Source organism: Phalacrocorax carbo, chromosome 2 (assembly GCF_963921805.1).
Source record: "Phalacrocorax carbo chromosome 2, bPhaCar2.1, whole genome shotgun sequence".
Taxonomy (NCBI): Eukaryota; Metazoa; Chordata; class Aves; order Suliformes; family Phalacrocoracidae; genus Phalacrocorax; species Phalacrocorax carbo.
Window position 1 is genome coordinate 9,831,444 of NC_087514.1, and position 22,935 is coordinate 9,854,378.

The 22,935-nt window shown below is 41.5% G+C and overlaps 1 protein-coding gene across 1 annotated transcript; it reads left to right on the forward strand.

Annotated features, from left to right (window-relative positions):
* The first annotated feature begins 2,624 nt into the window (after positions 1-2,624).
* HHLA1 (HHLA1 neighbor of OC90) lies at positions 2,625-20,274 on the forward strand. Its single transcript, XM_064441737.1, has 16 exons — positions 2,625-2,648; positions 5,152-5,260; positions 6,667-6,726; positions 7,867-7,947; positions 8,404-8,487; positions 8,581-8,664; positions 10,036-10,119; positions 10,662-10,718; positions 10,827-10,907; positions 11,702-11,794; positions 12,870-13,067; positions 13,616-13,687; positions 13,930-14,001; positions 19,286-19,442; positions 19,785-19,867; positions 20,087-20,274. The coding sequence occupies exons 1-16, from the start codon at positions 2,625-2,627 to the stop codon at positions 20,128-20,130; spliced, it is 1,383 nt and encodes a 460-aa protein (XP_064297807.1). The 3' UTR covers positions 20,131-20,274.
* The last annotated feature ends 2,661 nt before the right edge of the window (positions 20,275-22,935 follow it).

Sequence of the window (22,935 nt, forward strand, 5' to 3'; positions counted from 1 at the left end):
GATTATCTGTTTTTGGCAGTGTTGCATCTGAACTCACTGATTTCAGAGAAATCACTTGCAGTCCATGGGAGTAAACGGGAGCAGAATTTTACCCACTGCTTTGAATAGTGATATTCTCTTGGGTAATACTAAACATTACTGATCATCATGGAAATTGCCCTGCATCATCATTGTGACCAGATCTCTCTTCCTTTCTCATCACTTAACCACAATGCCAGGCAATTTTCTGTTTTAACTGTCATTTTGTTCCTTTTGATTTTCTACATTTAAGATGCACTTCAGGTTTCTCCTCCGTTCGCTCAACAATGGCCTTAGTTTAAATCGCTTCTCCAAGGACGGCTAAAACTTTACCAAAGAGGCTTAACCTGGCCTACCTCTCACCATCTAAGGTAGCATTGGCCTCATTGCAGTAAGATGATCTTTCCCCTTTAAAAGAGGAAAAAAAAAATCCCTTCTGCTCAGCAGTTCTAGTCATTACTGCCAAAAGGAGCTTCCAATCCTCACCCGACCTGCCACAGAGCCTTTCCATGTGGGATTCAACAGGCACTTTGTGTGGTTATGATTGTATTACCTCTAGTTAGTCCTTCTGGGATTAGGATAACAATTTTCACAGGATTTTAAAGCAAGATTATCAAGCCTGTCTGCTAAAGTCTTTTACAAAGTGATTATTAAGGCCTGGTGATAACCTCCAGTTTTATATAGGCTCTGAAGATAATCATCTTTGTCAAGAGATACCAGGTAAGATGATATTAACTGTTCCACATCTTGGTGGTTTCATGTGTACTCGGAGGGAATCTTTTCAACTGTACTATTAATGTTCTGAGAGAATGTAGCAAATGGAATGTATTTTTGTTGCATAATTGCTTAAATTCACATACAGTAAATCTGAACTTAAAATTTAGTTGTAGCAATGTAATGGAGCATGTGATTGTAACACAGGCATATTTTCATATTAAGATGGAATATTTCTTTAGACGTGGTGTATCAGCGTGTGCTTAAAATGAGACATGACCTTTAGATGTTGGAACTGAACGAAGGTAAAAAATTAATACTCAAAGACTTTCCTTTTTTATTTCTTTGGTCTCTGGACTTCTGTTCTGGGCTGTTTAGTATGAAGACACAAGAAAACTACTCGCTATTTGATTGCACTCTGTACAGGAAAACGAACACAATTCAAACTTCATGATTACCTGCCACATTAAAATTAGTTCAAATTAAGCATAGCTAATAAACCTGTTGAAGATTTCTGTTAACTGAGAATACCAAAGAGCTATTGAATAAGCAGTCTTCATGAGTGTATAAAGGTAATCTGAACTGGATTAAAATCTTCAGTTCAGCAGTTTGAGGAACTCTGGATCAAGAGTTCTAAGTAAAATGAATTCTACTAATATCTTTCAGCTTAAAATAAACACAAGAGAAGGATTATCGTATCCAGTAGAAGTGAAGGAGAATTTGTAACTAAAGGCTTGACCTGCAGCCTGTTTCAAATAAATGTTTGGAAGGAAAATATTCACTGAGAGTCACCTTATTGGATGGTCGTGTGGCACCTCTGCCTTTAGTGCCTTTGAATCTCTCTACACTTTGAAATGGCAGCTGTTAGTGATTTTGAGCTGGAGTACAATAACAGTTTCATATCTGCAATCCTGACATGTATTTTAGCCATCACAGTAGTGTCACCTATGGTGGCAAACAAGATATGCAGTTACAAAGTAATAAAGACTTGCCTCTGATCTATAAAATTCAGTTAGCCAGAGTAACGCAAATACGACGTGTCTCCAGAGTTAATATTACTAATATCCATCTTGCTAAGAGATAGGATATTTCAGGCAGCAGTTCTAGGAATATTTGTCACAGATGGCTTTGAAATTTAATCGGACAGCATGAATGTTCAGAGAGGTAATGCTGGGAAAGGTTTTGGAAAGCAGCTAAAACCTAATACTTCAAAATTAAATCAGTCTCTACCTGTTGAGGAGTAAGGGCAGTCCTTCCTAGAGTGATGCTCCTAGTACTGAGGTTTCTCTGCAATTTCTTTTTAAGCGTCTTGTACTGGCCACAGAACACCACAGTGCTAGATCTGACATTCAGGCAAAACAAACCCTCCCCTGCAGGGAGGATTTTCCATCATTTTATACCAACATTATTTAATATTTCTTTGACAGAAGTAGAAAAGAATTTGGTTTATTATGATCCATCCTTCCAGGTTATGTTTGCACGTTGTCCATATCATTAGATATTTTGCTTGACTGAGCCTGTAGCATATAATCACACCTCAATTAAGTGCGGGATGTTATGGCCACGTTAATTCAGGCTCTGAATCCCTGCTGCAAATCAGTGTCACCGCAGAGAAAATTCTGTATATTGGTGAGTGTGGAGGAGCAGCTCAGCAGGGAGGACAGCAGGGAGCTGCAAATCCAGGTGAGTGAGAAAGCATCTCTCAATGTACATGGGATGCTTCCAAGCACAACTTTGTATGTCACACTCTGTTTTGTTTCTGCTTTTACAGCTCTTTTTTTCTTCCCTCTCTCTCCCTGAAGGTGCTTTGGTAATACAGTTCCTTCATTTGTCAACCTTATTACACCTTCCCTCTCTCTTAGGAACATGGTTTCTCTAGCCCCTGCCCTAGCATGCTGCGCCAAGCCCTCTGTCAGGTGATTTTCCCCATCCTGCCATAATGAACAGCCCGAGGCCAGTTTAAATAAATCAGTAATTAAGTTAGATCTCTGATAGGAAATCATCTGTAGTCAATCAACCCTTTTACTTGTGGAACTTCGTTGAACAGCTGTGCTTGCATGTCAGTCTGCGAAATTACAGACTTACAGACACCAAAGATTTTGGTGTTAGTCCAAGTGTTATTTACTGGTGACCCAGGAGACCCCATGTTCCTCAAACCAGGTCCTGGAAATCAAGTCTCCCCACTCTGGCATGAGCACTGACCATTGATCTGTAAGGGCAGGCTGAAAATGGGGCAGGGATGCCCTCTTCTCCCACCTCCTAAGTCTGGGTCCCTCACTTGCCATGCAGCCAAAATCCTTATGAAGGGCAGAGGTTTGGGCTTTTTTGCCAGTTCAGGCTGCAGAGACCCTCCAGCCAACCAGTCTTATGCCGCAGGGACAGTACAATGGCAGCACTGCTGTTGGCCATGTTTCATGTTGGTGTCCCTTGGGCCGGCATACACAGAGACAGCACTGGCTGTGCAGGGAATGGGTCATGAGGAACATGCTCAGGGGGAGCTCTGTGGTCCATAAATACTGAACCATCGTTGCAAAGCATGGCTTATCATGAAGGAGATCTTCCAGAGCTGAGGAGGCAGTCACTTCTCATAGTACAGGAATAAAAATTCATGAAATTCTATTAAAAAAAAACCAGCAAATTGCCTCACTGCTGACCTTAGTCGAACTCACAACCCAGCAGTTCCCCTTGACCGGACACTTAATTGACTAGGTGCGCCAGCCGCTATAGCCTTCCTGCTCCAAAAGATATGCAGTTACAAACCTCCCCTTGACGTGATCACCCAATTCCACAAACTCAACTGACCCCAGAGCCTGCTCTCCCGAACAGGCATCTCCCTACACCTTTGCAAAGCACTGGTTCTTCATATTCAGCACCACTGAGGAATAATCACTAATTCCTCTCCATTACATACAGTCAAACAAAAGAGGAAAAAAAATTGAGCAGAATCCAGAGGCATGGATTACTTTTATACCTACCTTAGTGCAGACTACAGCACCACTGCTTCCATCACGTCAGCAGCCTTGAGCTGCTAGTGCTACAGTCTCCACTAACTAGAACCCACAGATCCATAGAAAAAACTGTTACAAGTCCCAGTAAGCTTCATAATACTGGACAGTGGAAGCAGGGATAGCCTTGCCTGGATGTCAGGACCTGTGATTCTCATACCAGAAATACATTCGTAGTCTGCAGTCTAGCAGTTGGTCAGACCCCAAATATTGTTGCAAGGAGAACCAAGCTTATGATTTCTGATGCTAGGCTGGTCCCGGGACACTGGATCCTGTTCATGCATAACTAATCTAGCTCACAAAAAGGTGATGGAGTATGAAGTCTGGGGAGCGAGATTTGGCCATGGCTTTCTCTCTGCTTCAGCCCTGCTCTTCTGCACATGCTGTACAGAAACCATGCATGAGATTAGGCTTGGGGTCAAGTAAAAAGGATTAGGCAGACGGAGTGAATAGATAGGCTGGACTACCTGAAAATCTTCTCAGAGCTTTGTTTGCACTAGCAGAGCTGGTACCTAAACATTTTTGAGTCATCAGGTGAGCAAGCACAGGCATTTCAAACACAGAAATGCTGGGTGTTGTTTCATCATCCCAAGGAAGAGTCTTTTTAGAATTGCTAAGTACAAATTAGCTATTTTCAGAATGTGTTAATTCTCTAGTGAATTAAATATGAGAAAGATTTTTAACACGATGATAATAGTTTGTTAATCAAACAGTATTATCTTCAAGATAATGGTTTGCTGTGTACTTGCAAGTTTTTTTGCTAATTTTCATACGCTCCCTCATTTTCTGACAACTAAAGAGCTATTTGGCATGTTCTGATATAACAAAAATGGGGGGACACACACATGTAAAGAAGCAAGGACTTTCCTTTTTTATTTTCTAACCACCTCTAATTAAATCTTTGAAACCTGAAAAGTAGCTCATTGTCTGAAAGGTAGAGCACCGTTAATCCCTCCCAAGCAGCTAGGCAAGGCAGCACAGGACACAGCTTGGTGACAATAATTAACTATTGAAATACAAGACTAGGAGTGACCGGGCAAGCAACGTTTCTGCAGAAAAGGAGCTCAGTTGATAATTAATTTTATCTTGTTTCAACAGAAGGGGTTTAGGTGTCTGATGTTTCAGTGTCCTTTGGGCACAGGTTGTCCTGCCAGAGAAGAGGATTGTGTAGACAACCTTACCAAGTCCCACCAAAGCAACAGTTACTTAGGACTCAGAGATCAAGTTACACACTAAACTCACACATACACAGCAAATACTGATTGTGAGATTTCTGATTCTTTGCCATTTACACCACCAATCTTTTCTCCACATCCCAGAGATCTAATATTACTATCATGGTCACATCGTTCTGGGACAAAATTGCACGATACCACAGATTTTAACACCAACAAAATAGTATTTTTTCTCCTAGAGCAGCCCACACTGCTGGAAGTCAGAGTCCACAATGCAGTGGTTCTTCTGGCATGTGCTAGTGAAGATGAGCCTGGCATTTCTGTGTCTCTTTCTGGTTTGCAACACAGGTAAGGACAATGGTTTGGTGCTCCCCAGGGAATAGCCCAAGCATCTCTTTCCCAGTTGTTCCCATAGCCCCATTCCCACATCAGTGTCAGGCTTGTTTCTTTCACCCTGCATAGGCAAGGCTGATGGGCTGGAGCTCGAGGGCTCGTGAGCTCCAGCCATGCAGCAGGGCAGACCAGGTGATGGCAAAGGTCTGCTCTTGGCTCCCATGCCATGAATCTGGAGTCAGAAAGGTTTATATGGGCTAGAAGAGCTCCTATCACCTAGATTGTCAGTCCAAATTTATCTCATACTGAGTGAGAGTTGTTAATACAGCTGACTAGCACTGTATTAGAAGTCATGCTTTACATTGTACTATGGATTCTCCATAAGATTTTTCCTTTATATATATATGAAAAGAGAAGGAGAAAGAGAAATGCATCCAGGGATTGTCTTCTGTTCAAGGCATATATTTTTATACAAATAAGGACAAGCACTCAGGTTTCACCAATTTAGGTACAAAGAGCCAGATCAGGCAGTCACGTCTCCTCTTTCTTCTGCTGCTTCAGTTCTACAGATTTCCTCTTGCTAAAGAGGAAATTGAACCCAGGTTTTGTACTCCCTGGTGAGAGTTCTGTCCATTAGGCTATAACACAGAGGAAGGCATCACCACCACCTCCTCACCACCAGCTCCCAGGAGAGGACTTCTCTCTGGGAAGCTTGGATGGACTGGGAAGCTGAAGCTTCAGAGGGACATGGGAGTTTAGCATTTGCTAGTACTGGCTCACCTGGGGAGCCTTATGGATTACTCTTTGGAGGCACCCAGCTCTGCACTGATGAGCTACGGAGTCTAAGCACCAAAATCCTGCACTTCAATTTGTCCTGCAATGTCTAAATCGCTGCTCTGCCCCTTGCCCTTGCTGGTCACCAAGGAAATCCCAGGAAGAGAGTCCAACATGCTGAGCCCAGCTCCAGTTCATTCCTCTCATAATGCAGCTCTTGAGAACGGTAGTCAGTTGAATGACTGCTCTGACTAACAAACATGCACACAGCCCGTGAAGATTTGTATAGATTTGGCCTTGTTACAGTATGTACATGGTAGTCAATGCTGTGTGCAAGCCTACTGTGGACCTCTGCAACAGTTTGCTACTATTTTTTTACTTTTGGTTGAGGGGGCAAGCTCTGATATTTAAACTGTTTGCTTTCTTTAGCTGGAAGCTTAGCAAGTCATTTAGGATATCCTTATTCTTAGGCGCTTGATCAGCTGCTGTTGTGAATACTCAGTGGCCTGCTTTGCAGCGCTAATATCCATTGGTTTCTGAGCTAAAATGGATGCGAGCAGAAGTAACCCAAGTGGAGAGCTCAACAGAGAGTTGCTTGGTAGCTCAACAGGGAAAACAGTTTCTCAGTCTCTTTCTTCACTTCGCAGCTTCCTCCATAAGAAGAGAAAATAAGAAAGAGAAGCAAGTGGCGGTGCTGGCTACTGCAGGTAACTAGCAGCACATCAAGGGACCCTGTGTGGGGATGTTAATGGGCATGGGAGGTGTTGTGCTGGACGCACAGGTCGTGGCAGATGGGCCCTCTCCTGTACAGTCAATGATCCCCAACCCACTACTGCTGCAAGGGCTCCTCACCCAACACCGGGCTTACCCAGGTCCCTTGCCAGTTTAACCTCCATCCTTCCAGGAACCTAAAATGTTGTTTTCTCTTCTTCCTTTCTCTCCTTCCAAGCTCTCCATTCCTTTTTGTTTTCCCTTTCCTCTCTTCTATGCTGTGGCTCAGCCCTGCTTCCAGCCCTGGGGTGCAGCTTGGTTTAGAATTGGTTAAAAATAATACTGATGTAATTGGAAAATTATATTTCTCTCCAAATTCAATTTTGTTCTCATCTCGGCTTTCTGTGCTTCTTTTTCCATCCTGCTCTGTTTTTTCTGTCTCTGTCATGCACAAACGGACCTTCCTCCTCACACGCACACAGATATCATACCGCTCTGCTCCTTCGTGATTTTGTGGGAGGGAAGCAAAAGAACACCTTCAGAAATTTTGACTTGGGAAAAACAAATAAGCAACGTCAACAGGAAGAAAACACGATAAAATTAAAAGTGTGATTCAGCTGCAGTCAATTTATTCTGTCATAGCAGTGTAGCCATCTAAGCAGCTGAAAAAAAAAAGAAATCTGCGTTTGCATCCCGGTTCTATGTAGCACTGGGGAAGAGGGAACATTTCCCAGGTACTTTCTCCTTTGTTTGTGACCTGCAAAGAAAGATCTGCTGCAATTTTGGCAGTAAATACACGTTGCCCAGCACGAGGGGGCACCAAAACGTCAGGACTGGCTTCGGCTTCTGGCAGCCTGGTCAAGGGCATGCTCAAGGGAAATGCAACATAGAGCCCGACCTAAATTTTGGCTCACCATTGCACTGCCCACTCTATCTTGTTATTTTCCAGACTCCTCTCTGCACTCCTGGCGTCTTTATTTTCTCACCACAGGTTTTTCAGTGCGCTCTGATATATAATCTGGTTTTTTCCCCCCCGCCCCATTCTGGAAGTTTTTACCATACACAACCAGGGGAGTAACGGCCATTTCTTTAAACCCTCATGCAGCCAGCTGCTCAGAGACCCCCTTTTTTTTCAGAGCTGCCTGCAAAGTCCGTGGATCTGTCTGCTCTTAACCTGACAGAGCTGGTGAATGGCATGCTGACCGCAGCGCTCAGAGGTAACGCGGCAAGGCCAGGCAGGTCACGCAGGCTCTCAGCCTGGCGGTGAATGGGATGACGGACTAACGATGTTAGCGGGAGAAGCTGTGAATGCATGCCGTCTGCCTCCAGAATTGATTCTAGGAGTGCTACCCTTGCGCATTTATAATGCAGATAGCTGTCTGCCCCAAAGAGTTTAGAAATTAGCACGTGTTTATATATAGACACAGCATAATTACTGGTGGGATGCGTTTAGAAAGCAGTTTATAACTCAGTGTAAGTTTGAATTAAAAAAAAAAAAAAGGAATTAATACAAATGATCCTTCCCTCAATGGAAATGAGAAGGAATTGAGTCTCAGGCAGCTGTATAGTACCAGCACCTCAGGAGTCTTTTAGAAATTAAATGAACAAAGTCAAAACATGCTGTTCTCATAATTTGTTCCAACCACTAATAGCATGGGCATGTGTGTCTGCAGGTACCAAAAAACTCTTCTCTTTGCTGAGTGTCACGTCTTACAGCTCATTTGCCTTCCACAAAGTGTCAGTCACCATTTATAACAGTGAGTGTCTCAGCACTTTGCTCTGTGCAGGAGCGTTTTCTCTCATATAGCCTGTGCAGCAAATCACTGATTTTTCTCTGTCTCTCCTTACAGTTTCTAACATGAAAAATGTTGACCCTGGCAAGTTCCCTATGCATTACTGCTACTGTTTGAACAATGTGACAAATGACTTGACAGGTAGGTACACAAGGGAGGTTGGCAACTGCATGTGCTTAAGCCGAATTATTTCCTTTGGAGCTGAAAGCTGTAGCCTGAATTCTGTAGACTTCATCCTTATGAGCAGCATTGCCACACTGAGGTCAACAGCCTTTACTCATGACACGTGGCTGCTCTGAACCTTGGGGGAGACTCAGTGAACTCAGTCTCAGACGGCTGCACCCAGCCAGCCAGTCGGTGATGGAGCCACCAGTCAAGTGACTGGCGTGGTTTACCCGGCAGAAAGGCCTCTCTTTCCTCTTCGGGGTGCAAAGTGCAGCACAGGAGACACAACCCAGCAATGCATGATACATTACCTTAGCCACTTTCACTCTCCTGAGGTAACCCACAGGGGATGAACAAGGGTCTTCTCTGCACCAGTAGACTCCGGTAACTTCAGTGAGCCCAACAGGAGAGAAAAGCAAGGATTAAGGCCTTCTCAGAGATGTTTAATGGAGTGTAAAATGCTGTTGGGCAAATCCTTCATCTATAATCCCCATTCACAGTCCTGATCTCACAGTATTTAACATTCCAGGATGGGTCTGAGTGCTCTAATTCTATGGCTGGTTGATGTGAGATGTCAAGAGTAGCTCAACAGCTAGGGACCAGAATCTATACCCTCTAAACTGCATGTGATGACTGTACATATGAGCCACGATGGCTTTCATGGCTTTTTCTGAACCCACATATCTCATGACCCTTATTGCATAATGACCTAGTCTGCCTTGGAGGATAATGGAGAAACTGCAATCTTTCTGCCCCGAATCCAGAATACCTTGGTGATTAGAGCATCCTCCCAAGTAGTAGAAATTGAGTGTCTGACTCAGGGCTCATGCCTGTCCCTCCCTAAGTGAGAGCACTGACCTGTTACTGCTAGACCTTGTTACGGAAAATTGTAACTCCACCACCAGTAGCCCTTTTTTTGAGCTGACAACATCATCGGGATGTCTGAAGTAGACCTCAGAGGAGACCATCAGATGCCTCCTGGAACATCCTACATGGAAGACAGGCGGTTAGTGGAGGCAAAGCCTACAAGCTTTTGTTCTCCTTCTACATTTAAGCAGACGAAGTAGAGTGTTACTTTAAATTGTTCTCTTGAACAGATAAATTCCTTTTAAGTTTACTTTTAGGCAAATGGTGCTATTCTGGATATCATCTTTGGAATATGCTTCTGCAGAGTATCCCGGTGGCTTCTTAAATCCAATCTCATTCAGCAGAAACATTTTGAACTTTAAAATATTTTAAACATTGTCACGTATAAGCATATATCCAAAATAAGATCACATATAAAAGTGATTTTTTGATGATAGAATATGTGTTTTCAGTATAAACTTTCTCTATTTTATTGTCTAGATTTTACAGCTTTACTTGTTGATATCATTGGAAATTCCACCAGTTATCTCACAGAAATTTTCAAATCCACTTCAATTCTCTCAGGTTTGCATTTCCTTTTAACATTTATCATTGTTTTATTTGTCTGCTTTACTCCTGGCATGGAAACAAGCATAGAAATGTGTATAAAAGCCTATTGCTCTTTCTCAGCAGCATTTTTCTTTCAAAGCAGGGACGGCAGTTGTAAACAAAGACTCCTTGGAGGAACAAGACACTTAAATAATATGTATATGTATAATACAGAGACATACGTGTTTCTGTGAATTATTATTAAATGCTGGCATTTTGAGGAGTTATGATTCCCAAAGTATAATTATGGGCTATACTTCCTGAAGATTTTTTCTTCCCGTGTAAAAATGCTTGTAATTTAGAATTTTAATAAGATAGAAACTTTTCCCCTGGAGGTATTAGCATTTGGATTTGGAGCTGGTTTGAGGTTTTTGTCAAAAATCAGATCAGAAGGAAAATATTTGGCCAGCTGTAATAGCCACATACCATTTTGTGTTTGTGTTTTCAACTGTTTAAGATACTATCATATAATGAAAACTGGTAACAATGATCTGGTTTATTTTTTTTTTGCCTTTCAGTGCGTCAGAGCAATGATTCAGATTGTATCTACATCTGTGTGATGACAGGGCAGACAGGTAAAGGTTAAAACCATTCCATCCCATGATATTGCCCTATTTACTCTCGGTGGCAACTTATATTAGAAACAAGTGATCCTTGATATTTGTAAGCATTTCTATTTGCAGGGACAAATCTGTCCAAATTTTGGGAAATACTGGAGAAGTCTCCCATTATTAATTACACATTTTCCAGTAACACATCTTCTGGCCTGGGTAAGTACAGCCTGGAGAATAAAAGGAAATAGTAGCAACAATGAAAACCACGCCCAGGTAGCACTTGCAATGAATACTTTGTCTTCATCCTGTAAAAATATTTTAAAATATTCTTTTACATTTTTATTATTCCTTACATGTATATATACATTACTGTATATTTTATTGTCTTTAAAATAGAAGAATATTTTATAATATTATAAGTGTGATATAATATTTATAAGTAAAATTTACCAACTTTTAAATTATTAGCTATGAGGTCTTCGTGTGGAGGAATGAACAAAACCTCCTGGGACGAGAGCTTTTACAGAATTCAGCACTGGACTGGGAAGGCTCCTTGTTGCTCTTAATCTAAATGGGTACCTCCCTTAAATCTCAACACAAATTATCTCCTACCTTTACATGAGTTATTTTCAGAAAGGAGTTAATAGAGTCAGCCAGTTTGCCGCGTGGCTCCTCCACCCAAAACTGCTTTGCCAGGTAGAGCTGCACTTCAGATGGTCACCTCTCATTGCTGCCCATGGCCATTTCTCATTTTTGATGAGATTTAATTAAAACCTCAACTAAAACAGGCAGGCAGTGAAGTCAGTGGCAAGCTTACCTGTGCTGAAACCTGTAAGATGTTTCAGTCCTTTAAAAAATTATCAAAGTCACTTAACCAAAAATTACTTTTATTTAAAAAGGCCATCAGCTGTTTCTTTTATACCAGAACCTGATTTCTTTCCTTTTTATCAGACAATATGTGATGGATGGTGAGCGTACTAACCTTATCTTCTCATACTTCAAAGATCTAGATTCGATTTTTTCCAGTTTCACGAAATTACAGGAAGACTCAAACAAAACGGTGGATGCATTAGCGGAACACATGTGGACATTTCAAAGTGAGCAAATATTGTCAGACCTAAATTTATATTCTCCTTGATTAACGTCGTGACAAGTGATCCTATATGTTTGCTGTGCAGCACTGTGGTGTTGAATTGTAATTACACAGTAAGATAAAAGCTTGGCCTAAACAGCAGAAGATCAGGTCAGTCATGCACTGAATATCTGGAGGATAGGAAAAACTATTGTAAAAAGGAGGCAGGGAAGTAACAAAAAAAGATTGTTGTTTTTAAACTTAAAAAAAGGTTGTTCAAAATGTTTCCTCTCCTTTCTTATAGCATTTTTTTCTTTTTTTCTCTGTCTTTGACTTTATATGATGTTCAGTTTTAAGTAGCTGAACATTTCATAAACTTCAGTGCATTTAGCTTTGCCACAAGGCTGCGAGACAGAAAAGCGCTCGCCTGACTCATTCTGAAAGCAGAAAAGCAACTCTTCGTACATGCTTGCACATAGTAGCTGCAGAGACATTCAGAATTTTACTTTGTACCTCCTCATCGCTGCAGCTGCATGTCTACAACAAGATTACTACAGTTCCCTCGTCAGTCTGCTGCCTTTTTATAAGCTCTTTTATTTTGTTCAGCTGCATACCAGCCTTTGTTATCCTTTCCAGCCCTGAGTGTCACCCCTGCCACAAAATGTCATCAGTTCTCAAATTCCGGTGTCTGCCCTCCAGTACTTGCCTGCTCCCCTTCACATAGCAAGACCTTTCATGCTCTGCAGTGAAGCAGTTTAGGAAATAAAAATTAATTTATATGAAGAAAAAAAAAATGCTTTGAAGGCACACTTCTGTTTCTTTGTTTATGAAATCTCACACATTAAATCCTCCTCAGTTAAAATTATTGGCACTCCCCATATTCTCCTAGAAAGAGAAAAAAAAAAACCAACAAAAATAATTTTTGAACTTAAATAGAGAGGTGGCCACTCACCTGCCAGGGGAAGCACTCAAGGAGTAGATGGGATTTTCTGGATCTATTTTAGATATTATTGTCCCCCGGAGTGTTACGTTCGCTGCTGTGGGGCACCAGCATCGACAGCACGTTGCTGATGCCCGCCCTCTCTTTCCTGCTTCTCCAGCTACCAGGATCCCTCTTGCCCAGGGAGGGGAGAAAATCCCCATCACGAGGTTCCCACCATGGCCAATGACGGTTGAAGCAAAAGGATCAGGGTTTCCATCACCACACGTGGATGTTTCCAGACCCCAAGGCACGGCCGGACCCCCTCTGACTGCTGGGGGGAGCTGGGTCCCACCCCCAGCCCTGCAGCCCAGCCCCAGTGAGTAGGGCGAGGAGGACTGACACCCGCTTCACCCGGCTCGCGGTGGGGTTTGGCCAAAAGCTGAAACCGCATCTCTGAGGTTGAGGTTGGGAGGCCCTTCAGGGAGACCCACTCTGGGTCACTAGTGAGTGGGTAGATTTTTTTAATGCAGAAGCACTAAACTCAGTTATAGGGTCCTTCTGTAGTTTCTTACCCTTTGGGGATAAACTGAGGCTTGCTCCTCACAGACACCTCTGCCACCCAGGTCTTCCCTCACATTTTGCTCCAAATACAGGGAGCAGACTTGTGAAAAAGCAATATAAAGCTGCTTCTCTTGGTCTCCACTAAACGTATGTTCTTTAAATCCTACCTTTCCCTAGCCTGTGGAATTTTCAAGATCTAACAAAGTACAGCTTTTGTCCTTCCTTTTTCATCTTGACATTTTAATATGCCACCAGAGACACTGGGCGAGGGACTCTGACTGTTGAGCATTCTCATATATAGCAGTTCTCAGTAGACAGACAAATCCTGAATGACACTAAGCATGTTTCTTCCTGTTCCCATAGCTGACCTATATGCACCTTGGATGCAGACGGTGTCTCCTCAACAAACCAGCAAACTCATGCAAACAGAGCCAGGTGAGACTGGTCTGGGGTAATAACAAAGTGTGTCAGCTGACACATTTATTAAATAGAAAATAATATATATAGAAATAGGTGACTGTGAATGTATTTCTACATCAATGTCTATGTAAGTGTTTATTAGTGGTCTGTGACTTCAGCTTGGCGCTTTTTTTTTTCCTGTTATTCTTTCTATCAACCTGCCTTTATTTTTTCTTGTTAATGTGTCAAGGCAACTTATATTCTTTTCCCTCCTTCAGATTTGCCTCCCTCAGTACTCTCTACACCACCCTACAGGCCTGGTGCGACACTGAAACTTTACTCAGCTACCAGTAAGTAGCTGCACCTCATGCAGCAGAAATAGTAGTATGTTTGAAAGTATATCAATGTGCAAATTTTCCCACGCAGAAACAACAGATAAGTTTAATTTACGTGACATGTATGTAAAACATCCAAAATGTATGAGGGACTGCTACCGTATTTGTCTGTGAATCATACACAATCACACATTCAAAATGTAAACTATATTGTGGTGATAAAATTAACATATGTAGTCTGTGTGGTCAATTTTAACATGGATTGGTATTGGAAAATCTTAAAATTAATTTATTCCAAGACAGAATACCATGGTTTTTATTTCCCTATTTGTACAAAGAAAATTTTTATGTCAGTCCATGCCGAATGAAATCTCGAGAATTGCCCAGTATTTAAAATACTGCAAACTTCCTCCTCAGCTAGTGAAGGATCATTATCAACTAGATTTTAAGGAAAGCTCAGTTCTTCCTTTAAAGCACCAAAATAAAGAGTTTGAAATTAAGAGTTAATATAAGATGATGTGTCATTCTACTTATAAGTGTCATATATTCATGTTGGTAATAAAATTATATTTACATGTAAGTATTTAGTAAGAGATTACATGCTTTAAAAAACTGGACCTTGTTCAATGCCAGGAGGGGAGTCTGAACTCTGGGAGAGTCCAGCATCTACTTTGGATGCTGAGCATGCGTATGTCTGAGTCCAGGCTACCTACTCCCAGATTTGCAGTTGGAGCAGGTCTCAAATTTGGGATTACTTGGTAATCTTTCTGTCACTGGGAATAATCCCATAGCAGGTGAGTAGTAGTATTTTACGGTTTTGGTGTCATTTGCTTTTTCCCTCCGTTTTGCTGCTATTGCCTAGTGCAGTAATCCAAGACCAGGATCCTGTGCTGTTACTTTTTGTAGCTTTTGCTGATTCCGATCAGGTTTTTATAGTTCCCAGTCCCGTTCTGGTTGGCTGAGTTTATCAGCGTGTGTTGGGTTGCTTGTCTTTTTTATTTTTCTTTTTAATTCAGTGGGCACCCATTTTCAGAAGTAAATAATGTTATAAGAATTTAAAATACTGGCTGTTAAAAACAAAGAGTGATAACAGCATCAAGTGATCATACAAACCCAAGTCCTGCAGAAAGGGACCGTCAGGGAAGAGGAGGAGGAAGCTATTGCCTGGGAGGCCTGAGAATACTGCAGTAAAAAACTATCTATCGAGACATGTTTCCAGGAAGAGTCACCGGTGCTGAGCCAAGGAGCAGTTCTTGGTGTAAGAGGCTTTCGAACCATGGAGATAGGAAGCCAAATATCCTTTTTTGATCTTTCTCTCATTTTACTTCTATTTAAGGAGATCAAAATACCAGAGCCCTCATCTTACCCCACCCATGACATATATTGGTTGCATGAAGTAAGTGAGCTAATGCCATCCCACATGAATATAGCTTGACTTCTTGACACTCTTGATGGTGTGAAGAGAAAAATTTAAGATTAACTGGGTCTTCTTATCTTGATTGGGAGCAGACAAATATGCTATGGTAATTCTTATCTCTCAGAAATTCTGCACAAAACCAAAGCTCTCTGCGTGTCTTGTTTGCTTTGGGAGAGTTTGACTGGAGGATTAAATAACTGCCAGCCGACCGGGAGCTGCTGGGGTGTGTGACTGGTGTGCACAGTCCAGAGTTTGTTCATGTGCCAGCTGCTGCAGAGTGGGCAACACTATAGACCCTGGAGAACCTAGGACTGGGAACCTCCCCATTTTGAAAAGGCTGGGAAACATGCATTTCAGTGAGATCAGGGAATGAGAGTGGCTAAATGCCTCTCTATCAGAAACCACGATGACAAAGGCTGTCTACCTGCATATATCAATCATGCATTTGGGGAAATGAATTGAACAGTGGGATCACAAAGCAATGAAGGGCATCCACAATGCTCTGGAGACTAAGCCATTATTCCAAGAAGTCATTTCTTAAGTCACAAAAGTGGATGCCAACTAATAAAATATGCGCGTGTGCATATTAGAGCATGCAGGGAGGGATTTTGTAACTCTGAATTATTCACAGTAGCCATAACATTGCTTTTCACTGGCAGCAAAATCTAATCTCAGTGTCAGCGAGATGTGATATGGAGTTAATAATGAAAAAGTCTATTTATTGCAGCAAGAATTGGTCACTTACCTGCCTGTGACAATAACGTGGTAATTTCAAATAAATGAAAGCAAAACTGTGCACAGGGAGCATTTTCTGGCCTTTTTTGAATGACTCGATTTCTTAGGAAAGAAAATGCTTAGAAAGGAAAGCTCTGAAAAAAATTCCTACTTTTAATTTTTTTTAATTTCAATCCAAATCTGTAGGAACTTATGAACTGAATAAAAAAACCCCACATTTCGTAGTAGAAATATATTACACGACAGATATAAAACTTTACTATGAAGCACTCAAAATTTTAATTTCAACAATATGATGTAAGTATACTACCCAAAATAAAAAATTAATTGAAAGAGAATTTCAGCATTAAATAAATATAGTATTATAGAAATGTAGCCTAAATTTAAAATTAAGTGATTTTAAAAAGCAAAACCCAAAGCAATGTGCTTAACTTTCAGATTTTTCATTTGACTTTTCTTTCCCAGATAGATGAATCCAAACTGAAATTGCCGTCATTCAATTTACATTTAGATAAAGCTGAATTTCTGCTGGCAAAACGCGTAGCTTGATTAAAGAGTTTAACAACTGTTAGGCAGGATAGCGAGTACCCACTTTTGTGGAGACTGAGATTCATTGGAGGGTGGCCTTTAGCAAGTTTTAATTACTCACAGCAACTCTAATATTACTTTTCACAGCCAAATTTAAAACCTGATTGCCTCATGCTCTGACGTTTGGTTATTAACATGAAGAATGTTTATTAAAGGAAGAAAACATTAATTTTTAATTGCCATTGAGTGGAAAAAAAAATCAAGGTGTGTCAAATGCTATCAAGTGGACCAGGCCTAATGACATTTATGCAAAGCTGCTAAGATTAAGAGAAATGGGGCCCCCTCTTGCCCACCCCTGTCTGATTATGCCTGATATTTGGGTCGCGCCTTTGACACACAACGGGTTTTCAGAGGGGCCCGAGAGTTTGGGAGCTTCAAGTGTCTGCCCATTGCTCCTCCATAATTCCCGCTACCCTGGGCAAGCCCTGGAGGGAGAGAAATAATTTTGTAGCAATCTCTTTCAGGTTGGCAGAGACTTTATTTTCCTCCTACCCATGAATGCCATTTTATATTAAACTTCTTGTCAGCACTAGGAGACTCAAGCTTATTTCAACAGAACTTCATTTGTCCAAATTTAACCTCCGTAATCTCTCCTATCACATAACATAAGATGGCCCAAAGCTATAAAGCATGTGAGACATGTGAACCTGGAAATGCAATTGCACTGTCTAAGGGGATTATATCCTGCAGGTAAGGAAGCTTATCTACACACGGCCAGAGCCTGCTGCTAGTTACACAAATGGAAAAACTAGTTGATGATCACACTGCAGCTGCCTTTGCTCTACACGTTCGGGCTCTTGCACCCCGGTGGGTGTATGTGAGGGGACATCCACGTCACGCAAAATGTGCCCTCTCACAGCCTGGTCCCTGATTAGCTTTTCAGAGCCCCAGCGTGGCATTTGCAAGGATGTTCCTTATTTTTCCGAGTGCTGGTGTAGGGGAGACACCCCTTTGGAAGGACTGCTGTATGCAGGGGACAACACAACGTGTGTGCACACAGCTCCTCAGGGTCAGACGTGATGCCTTGCAGGGCAGGAGGCTTCACTGCAGCCACACAAAGTGTGCCCTCACACACAGCACCTCCTCTTCAGAGCACAGTTATTATATATACAAAGGAGAGGTCGTTACACAACTGTATGAGCCCTCCCTTGTAGCCTTTTAGCATACTGTAAATATTGCTTTGTTTTTTCTAGCAAGTCCTTTGATTCTGACCCATCGTAACACAACTGTTAGCTAAGGCACAAGATGATGTGTGACAGGTAATCGTTTGGCGAGGACAACACTGTGGCAAATGTTAGGTTTTTCTCTTAATATGATGAAGAAAATCCCTGAAAAACTGAAAACAGCTTCAGTTTCCCTCATTGTCACCTTGCCTTCTTTTCTCTTTTCTATAACAGAAAGGGAGTCTGAAGAGAGATTTTATTTGATGCTGAAAAACTGCATAGCAATTCAGGATTTTGTTATAAGCTGCCATCACCTCTTCTGTAGTATTGCTTCCTCTGCAATCTGGTACAGCTGCATTTGCTGGCGGGATGAAATGTTTGGTGTGCAAATGTTTATCTCTTGGTGCTGATTGCAGAAGACTGAATGAAGGCAGTAAACTAGATATTTTGCTTTTAGTTGGCTCCAGGGAGGGGAAGAGGGAGTCCATCCTCAGGTAGACCATTTCCTTGCATTTTTCTTAAGTTAAAATAATATAAGGATGGTCACTTGAAGGAAAAAAAACACTGATTAACGAGCTGACTCCTGGCAAACAAATAATAAAATGGAGAAATTATTCCCACCTTCCTCTCAGTGCAGGCAAAAAAAGTGTTTATTGACCCGTTCTCCTCCATTTACTCGTCTATTTTCATGAAACCTGTAGGAGAGTATTTATCCAGAGGTTCTGTACCCGTCCCTAAAATCTGGACTGAAATTAGCTGATTATTCAAGTCACTAGAGGCAAGAAGAGGAAAACTGACAGATGGAGAGGTGAACAGAGAGAAAGCCATAATATCTGCATAAATCATGTTTATTTTGTTAATGATGCTAAAAAAAAAGTAAAGGAGAGAGTCTGTTTATTAGCTCAGTCATATCTGATGTAGGATTTAGAGGGTGGGTGTAGGGAAGCGTGCTGAACTGGAAGAGAATTCTCCATTAAAATAGCATATGCATACAGAAAATATTAAGTATAATAAGTGTACAGTGCTGTTCTTTGTCTTATTTTGCACTGTGGAAAACTGATGTTTCGGTGGCAACTGACCCTCTACCTAAACAGGTAACAATAAATAAATTGCACCTTTAGGGTTGTTCCTTACATTTGTGATAAATAAAAGCAAAGTAGGCTTAAGTAACTAACCAGTAATGATAAATAATGACAAATTGAACAGAATATTTGCACTTTCACTCAAGCAACTGCCAGGCTGTGTGTTGTTTTAATTATCTGCCTCACCCAGATTTGATTTTAAGATACCTACATGAGCTTATTAACCTGCATGTTTCTTATAGGCCAGAGGAGGCGTTGCAAGAAATTTAATGGGAGAAGTATTTGACCTAGTTCAGAGTTGTGTTTTTTCCTAGAGTGTCCACAGGCGATCCTCAGAGAGTCCCGTGTGACCTCACCTCCTGTCACTCTTATAGCGCAAAAGATCAATCCCTGTGTGATGGAGCTGTGCAGGTTTTTTCAGCTGTGCCTCTGTGTTGGTCAGAGGAGATATTCCAGAAAGGAAGCCCTGAGGTAAAACCTGGCACTAGTTTCTTTCTCTTTCTGCTTAAAATACTCCATCGGGCTTTTTTCAAATGACAAATTTCAATCACCAATGCTTATTTTTGAGAGTCTGTGGCTACTGGCTGAGACCCAAATGGGTCCCCAGTGCACCGATCAACACCTGATCTGGCCTCCAGTATTCAAACGAAGTGAACACAGCTCAGCTGAATTTTTCAAAATGTCTAATGACATCATTGACGCCAGAATCTAGCTTTTTATTTCCATATTCAGTATTAGCAGTATGATATGCATACAGCTCTGCTAAGGAAAGATAGCAAGATACTGCTCTCCTAACTTTAACTACATCTCTAGGTACTGTGTCGAATACTATTCCTGGTTCTTGAAAAATGCAAGTTATGTCTGTAAAAGAGCCAAAAGAGTTGCTTACTCCCACAGTAAGTATGTTTTCTCTTTATACGTCTACATACCTTATTATGAAGGTATAACAAAAGGTTTTAGATATCCAAAGAGTATTTCTTGTCTTTCATCAGATAGCTGTTTTATCTGATAACTATTTTTTTCAGGGATAAAAAAGATTATTTAACCTTCATGTATGTTTTTAATATTTTCCTTGTAAGACCTCTTCTGATGACAGTTTTCTTATGTTCTTCCAGCACTAAAACAAAAATGTCTTAAAAATATCTGTACGTCGGTCTAGAGCACTGAGGAATTTTACTGCAAATTGGAAGATTGGTGGCGGTTTTAGTTGTCTTTCTCCCGTCTCAGTGTAAAAATCAGGATGCAACATGTTATTTGCAAATATTTGTAACAAGACAAGCTATTAAACAGATGTTAACGTAGAAATGTGTCTTCCTCCAAGACATTGTAAAAATAATGTGTAAAACCAGATGTATTTTATAGAAGTGATGTAATTGCAATAAAAACATTTAAAGGCCTTTAAAAATTGTAGTTTAGAAAGGATATATAGGTGGTTGGCTAGTGAATGCAAATAATTTATTCTAGTTTCATTTACATTTAAGATAAAGTAATCAAAGTGAACAAATACAATATAATTTAAAAGCAACCTGAAATACTGAAGGCAAGAAGGATTTTTCCTGGTGTTAAACACATGCACATTATCCATTATTCCAAATCAAGATTCTCCCATTACTTCAACAACTCATCTAGTGCAGAGCTTGACCAAGGAAATGTTCACACCTCTTGTACTCTCACTCTGTGATATATTTGTGTGAGCTCATCAAGATTCGTCTCCTTCCTTATATGCACCTCTGGTGAACTAAAAGCCGGTTCTAAAAAAGGAAAGAATAAGCAAACAAGTTGCATCATCCTATATTTTGCTTCACTGCAGCAATATAATGCTACTATCAACCCAAAGTATATCAAGTCATTAATATTTCAGGGAAAAAGGGGATTGTTGGCACTACAGCTTGTTCACATTGATGTTTCACTGAAGAAATATGTGTACAAAGTAATATAAAGCCAAACAGAAAGGTGTCATCGCAAGGAACGCTGCCCCCAGGGAGAGGTGGGGTGCAGCAGCCCTCTTCCAAAACACACTTTACTGCTGTGCTCAATAGCACGACGGAAGCATTTCTGTCACATCAAAGAGCAGGATAGATTGGAGCAGTACCAGTCACAGTTAACAGTGAAAGTTAGGCAATATAAAAAGAAAAATATTTTTGGAAAAAGCTTCCCTTTTAAAAGATTATTTTATTATTATTTTAATGAATTTTATCATCTCTGAGTTGTAGCACTGATCTCCATGTTAAAGGACACCTTTTCTGTTTATAAGAAATCATTCTGTGGTTTTCCTGCAGGAACACAGTCCTTGCTAACCTCTCTATAGTGCAACAGGGAGTGCCTGAGCTGTGTCTGGCACTGGGGTAGGTCACAGCCATCTCCACTCTAAGGCCTTGGAAAGGGCTAAGAGCTACCGCACGAGCATGTTCATGGGGAGAGAATGAGAATTTATCTTAGTTTATTATTTATCGAAGTGTCTTGTGAAAGGAGCTGAGGAAGGACTGATTGTACCTGTCCTGAATGACATCCTTCTTATCACAGTTGTTTAAGACTTAGTTTGGCTTTCCCAGGAGAACAGTGAAAATTAATGAGAAAAAAACATGAAATAAGAAAAGGAATGAAAATGCAAGGCTCCATGAAAAAAGTGAAAACATTGGCTGCCCTCAAAAAAAAAAAAAGTTTTTCTATATTCCAGGGGGTTCAGCCCTGCAAAGCCTCTATGCTTGTTTGGCAGAAGTACAGAAATGATGGTGACAAATCAATATTTCAGAGATCTTATGTTTATTATTATTCCCAGTCAAGCCCACTACGATTTGTCAGGCTGAAAATGTTCGTCAAGGCAGTAAAAATGCACTTTGGGCAATCCCTGGAGACTCCCACTGGAAGCACCAAAACTCACATGAAAATGAATTTTCATATCATTAAGGCATAATTTCTGCCATGTTTCACTTTTCTGTAAAGTTCCATGGTAGGGCTGGTCACAGAAATGGTATGACTGGACCCTGTCCTTTTCCTGCCAACATGTCAGTACCACATCGATATAGAGTCACAGAATGGTTGAAGCTGGAAGGGACCTCAGGAGGCCATCTGGTCCACTCCCCTTGCCCAAGCAGGGCTACCTACAGCCAGTTGCCCAGGACCATGTCCACATGGCTTTGGAATATCTCCAAAGGAGGAGAGTGGGAAGGAGACTCCACAACCTCTCTGTGCAACCTGGGCCTGTGCTCTGTCACCCTCCAGTAAAAAAGTATTTCCTGATGTTCAGTGGGAACCTCTTGTGTTTCAGTTTGTGCCCATTGCGCCTTGTCTTGTCACTGGGCACCACTGAAAAGAGCCTGGTTCTGTCCTTTTTGCACCCTCCCTTGTAGGCATTGATGAGATCCCTGTGAGTCCTCTCTAGCCTCAGATCTCTCAGACCCTCCTCATATAAGAGATGCTGTAGTCCCTCAGTCATCTTTGTGGCCCTTCTTTGGACTAAGTTTGTCCATATCTGTCTCATACTGAGGACCCTAAAACTGTATCTGGCCTCACCAGTTCTGAGTAGAAGGGACGGATCCACTCCCTTGATCTTCTGGCAATACTTTGCCTAATGAAGCTGAGGATACCCTCAGCCTCCTTTGCTGCAAGGGCACGCTGCTTACCCAAGTTCAACTTGGTGTCCACCAGGACCCAGGTCCTTTTCTGCCAAGCTGCTCTCCAGCCGGGTGGCCCCCAGCATGTACTGGTGCATGGGGTTGTACCACCCTAGGTGCAGGACTTTGTGCTTCTTGTTGCACTTCATGAAGTCCCTGTTGGCCCATTTCTCCAGCCTGTCAAGGTCCCTCTGGATGGCAGCATGAGCCTCTGGCACATCAGCCACTCCTCCCAGTTTGGTGTCATCTGCAAACTTGCTGATGGCACACTGTGCCCCAGCATCCAGATCATTAATGAAAATGTTAAGCAAGACTGGACCCAGCACTGACTGCTGGTGTACGCTGTTAGT

Excerpts from the sequence above, each read along its gene's own strand:
- HHLA1 (XM_064441737.1), top strand. The coding sequence starts at position 2,625 with ATGCTGCGCCAAGCCCTCTGTCAG. Across the intron at positions 8,665-10,035 it reads TGTGACAAATGACTTGACAG|ATTTTACAGCTTTACTTGTT; the intron begins GTAGGTACACAA and ends TTTATTGTCTAG. Across the intron at positions 19,868-20,086 it reads AAGAGTTGCTTACTCCCACA|CACTAAAACAAAAATGTCTT; the intron begins GTAAGTATGTTT and ends ATGTTCTTCCAG.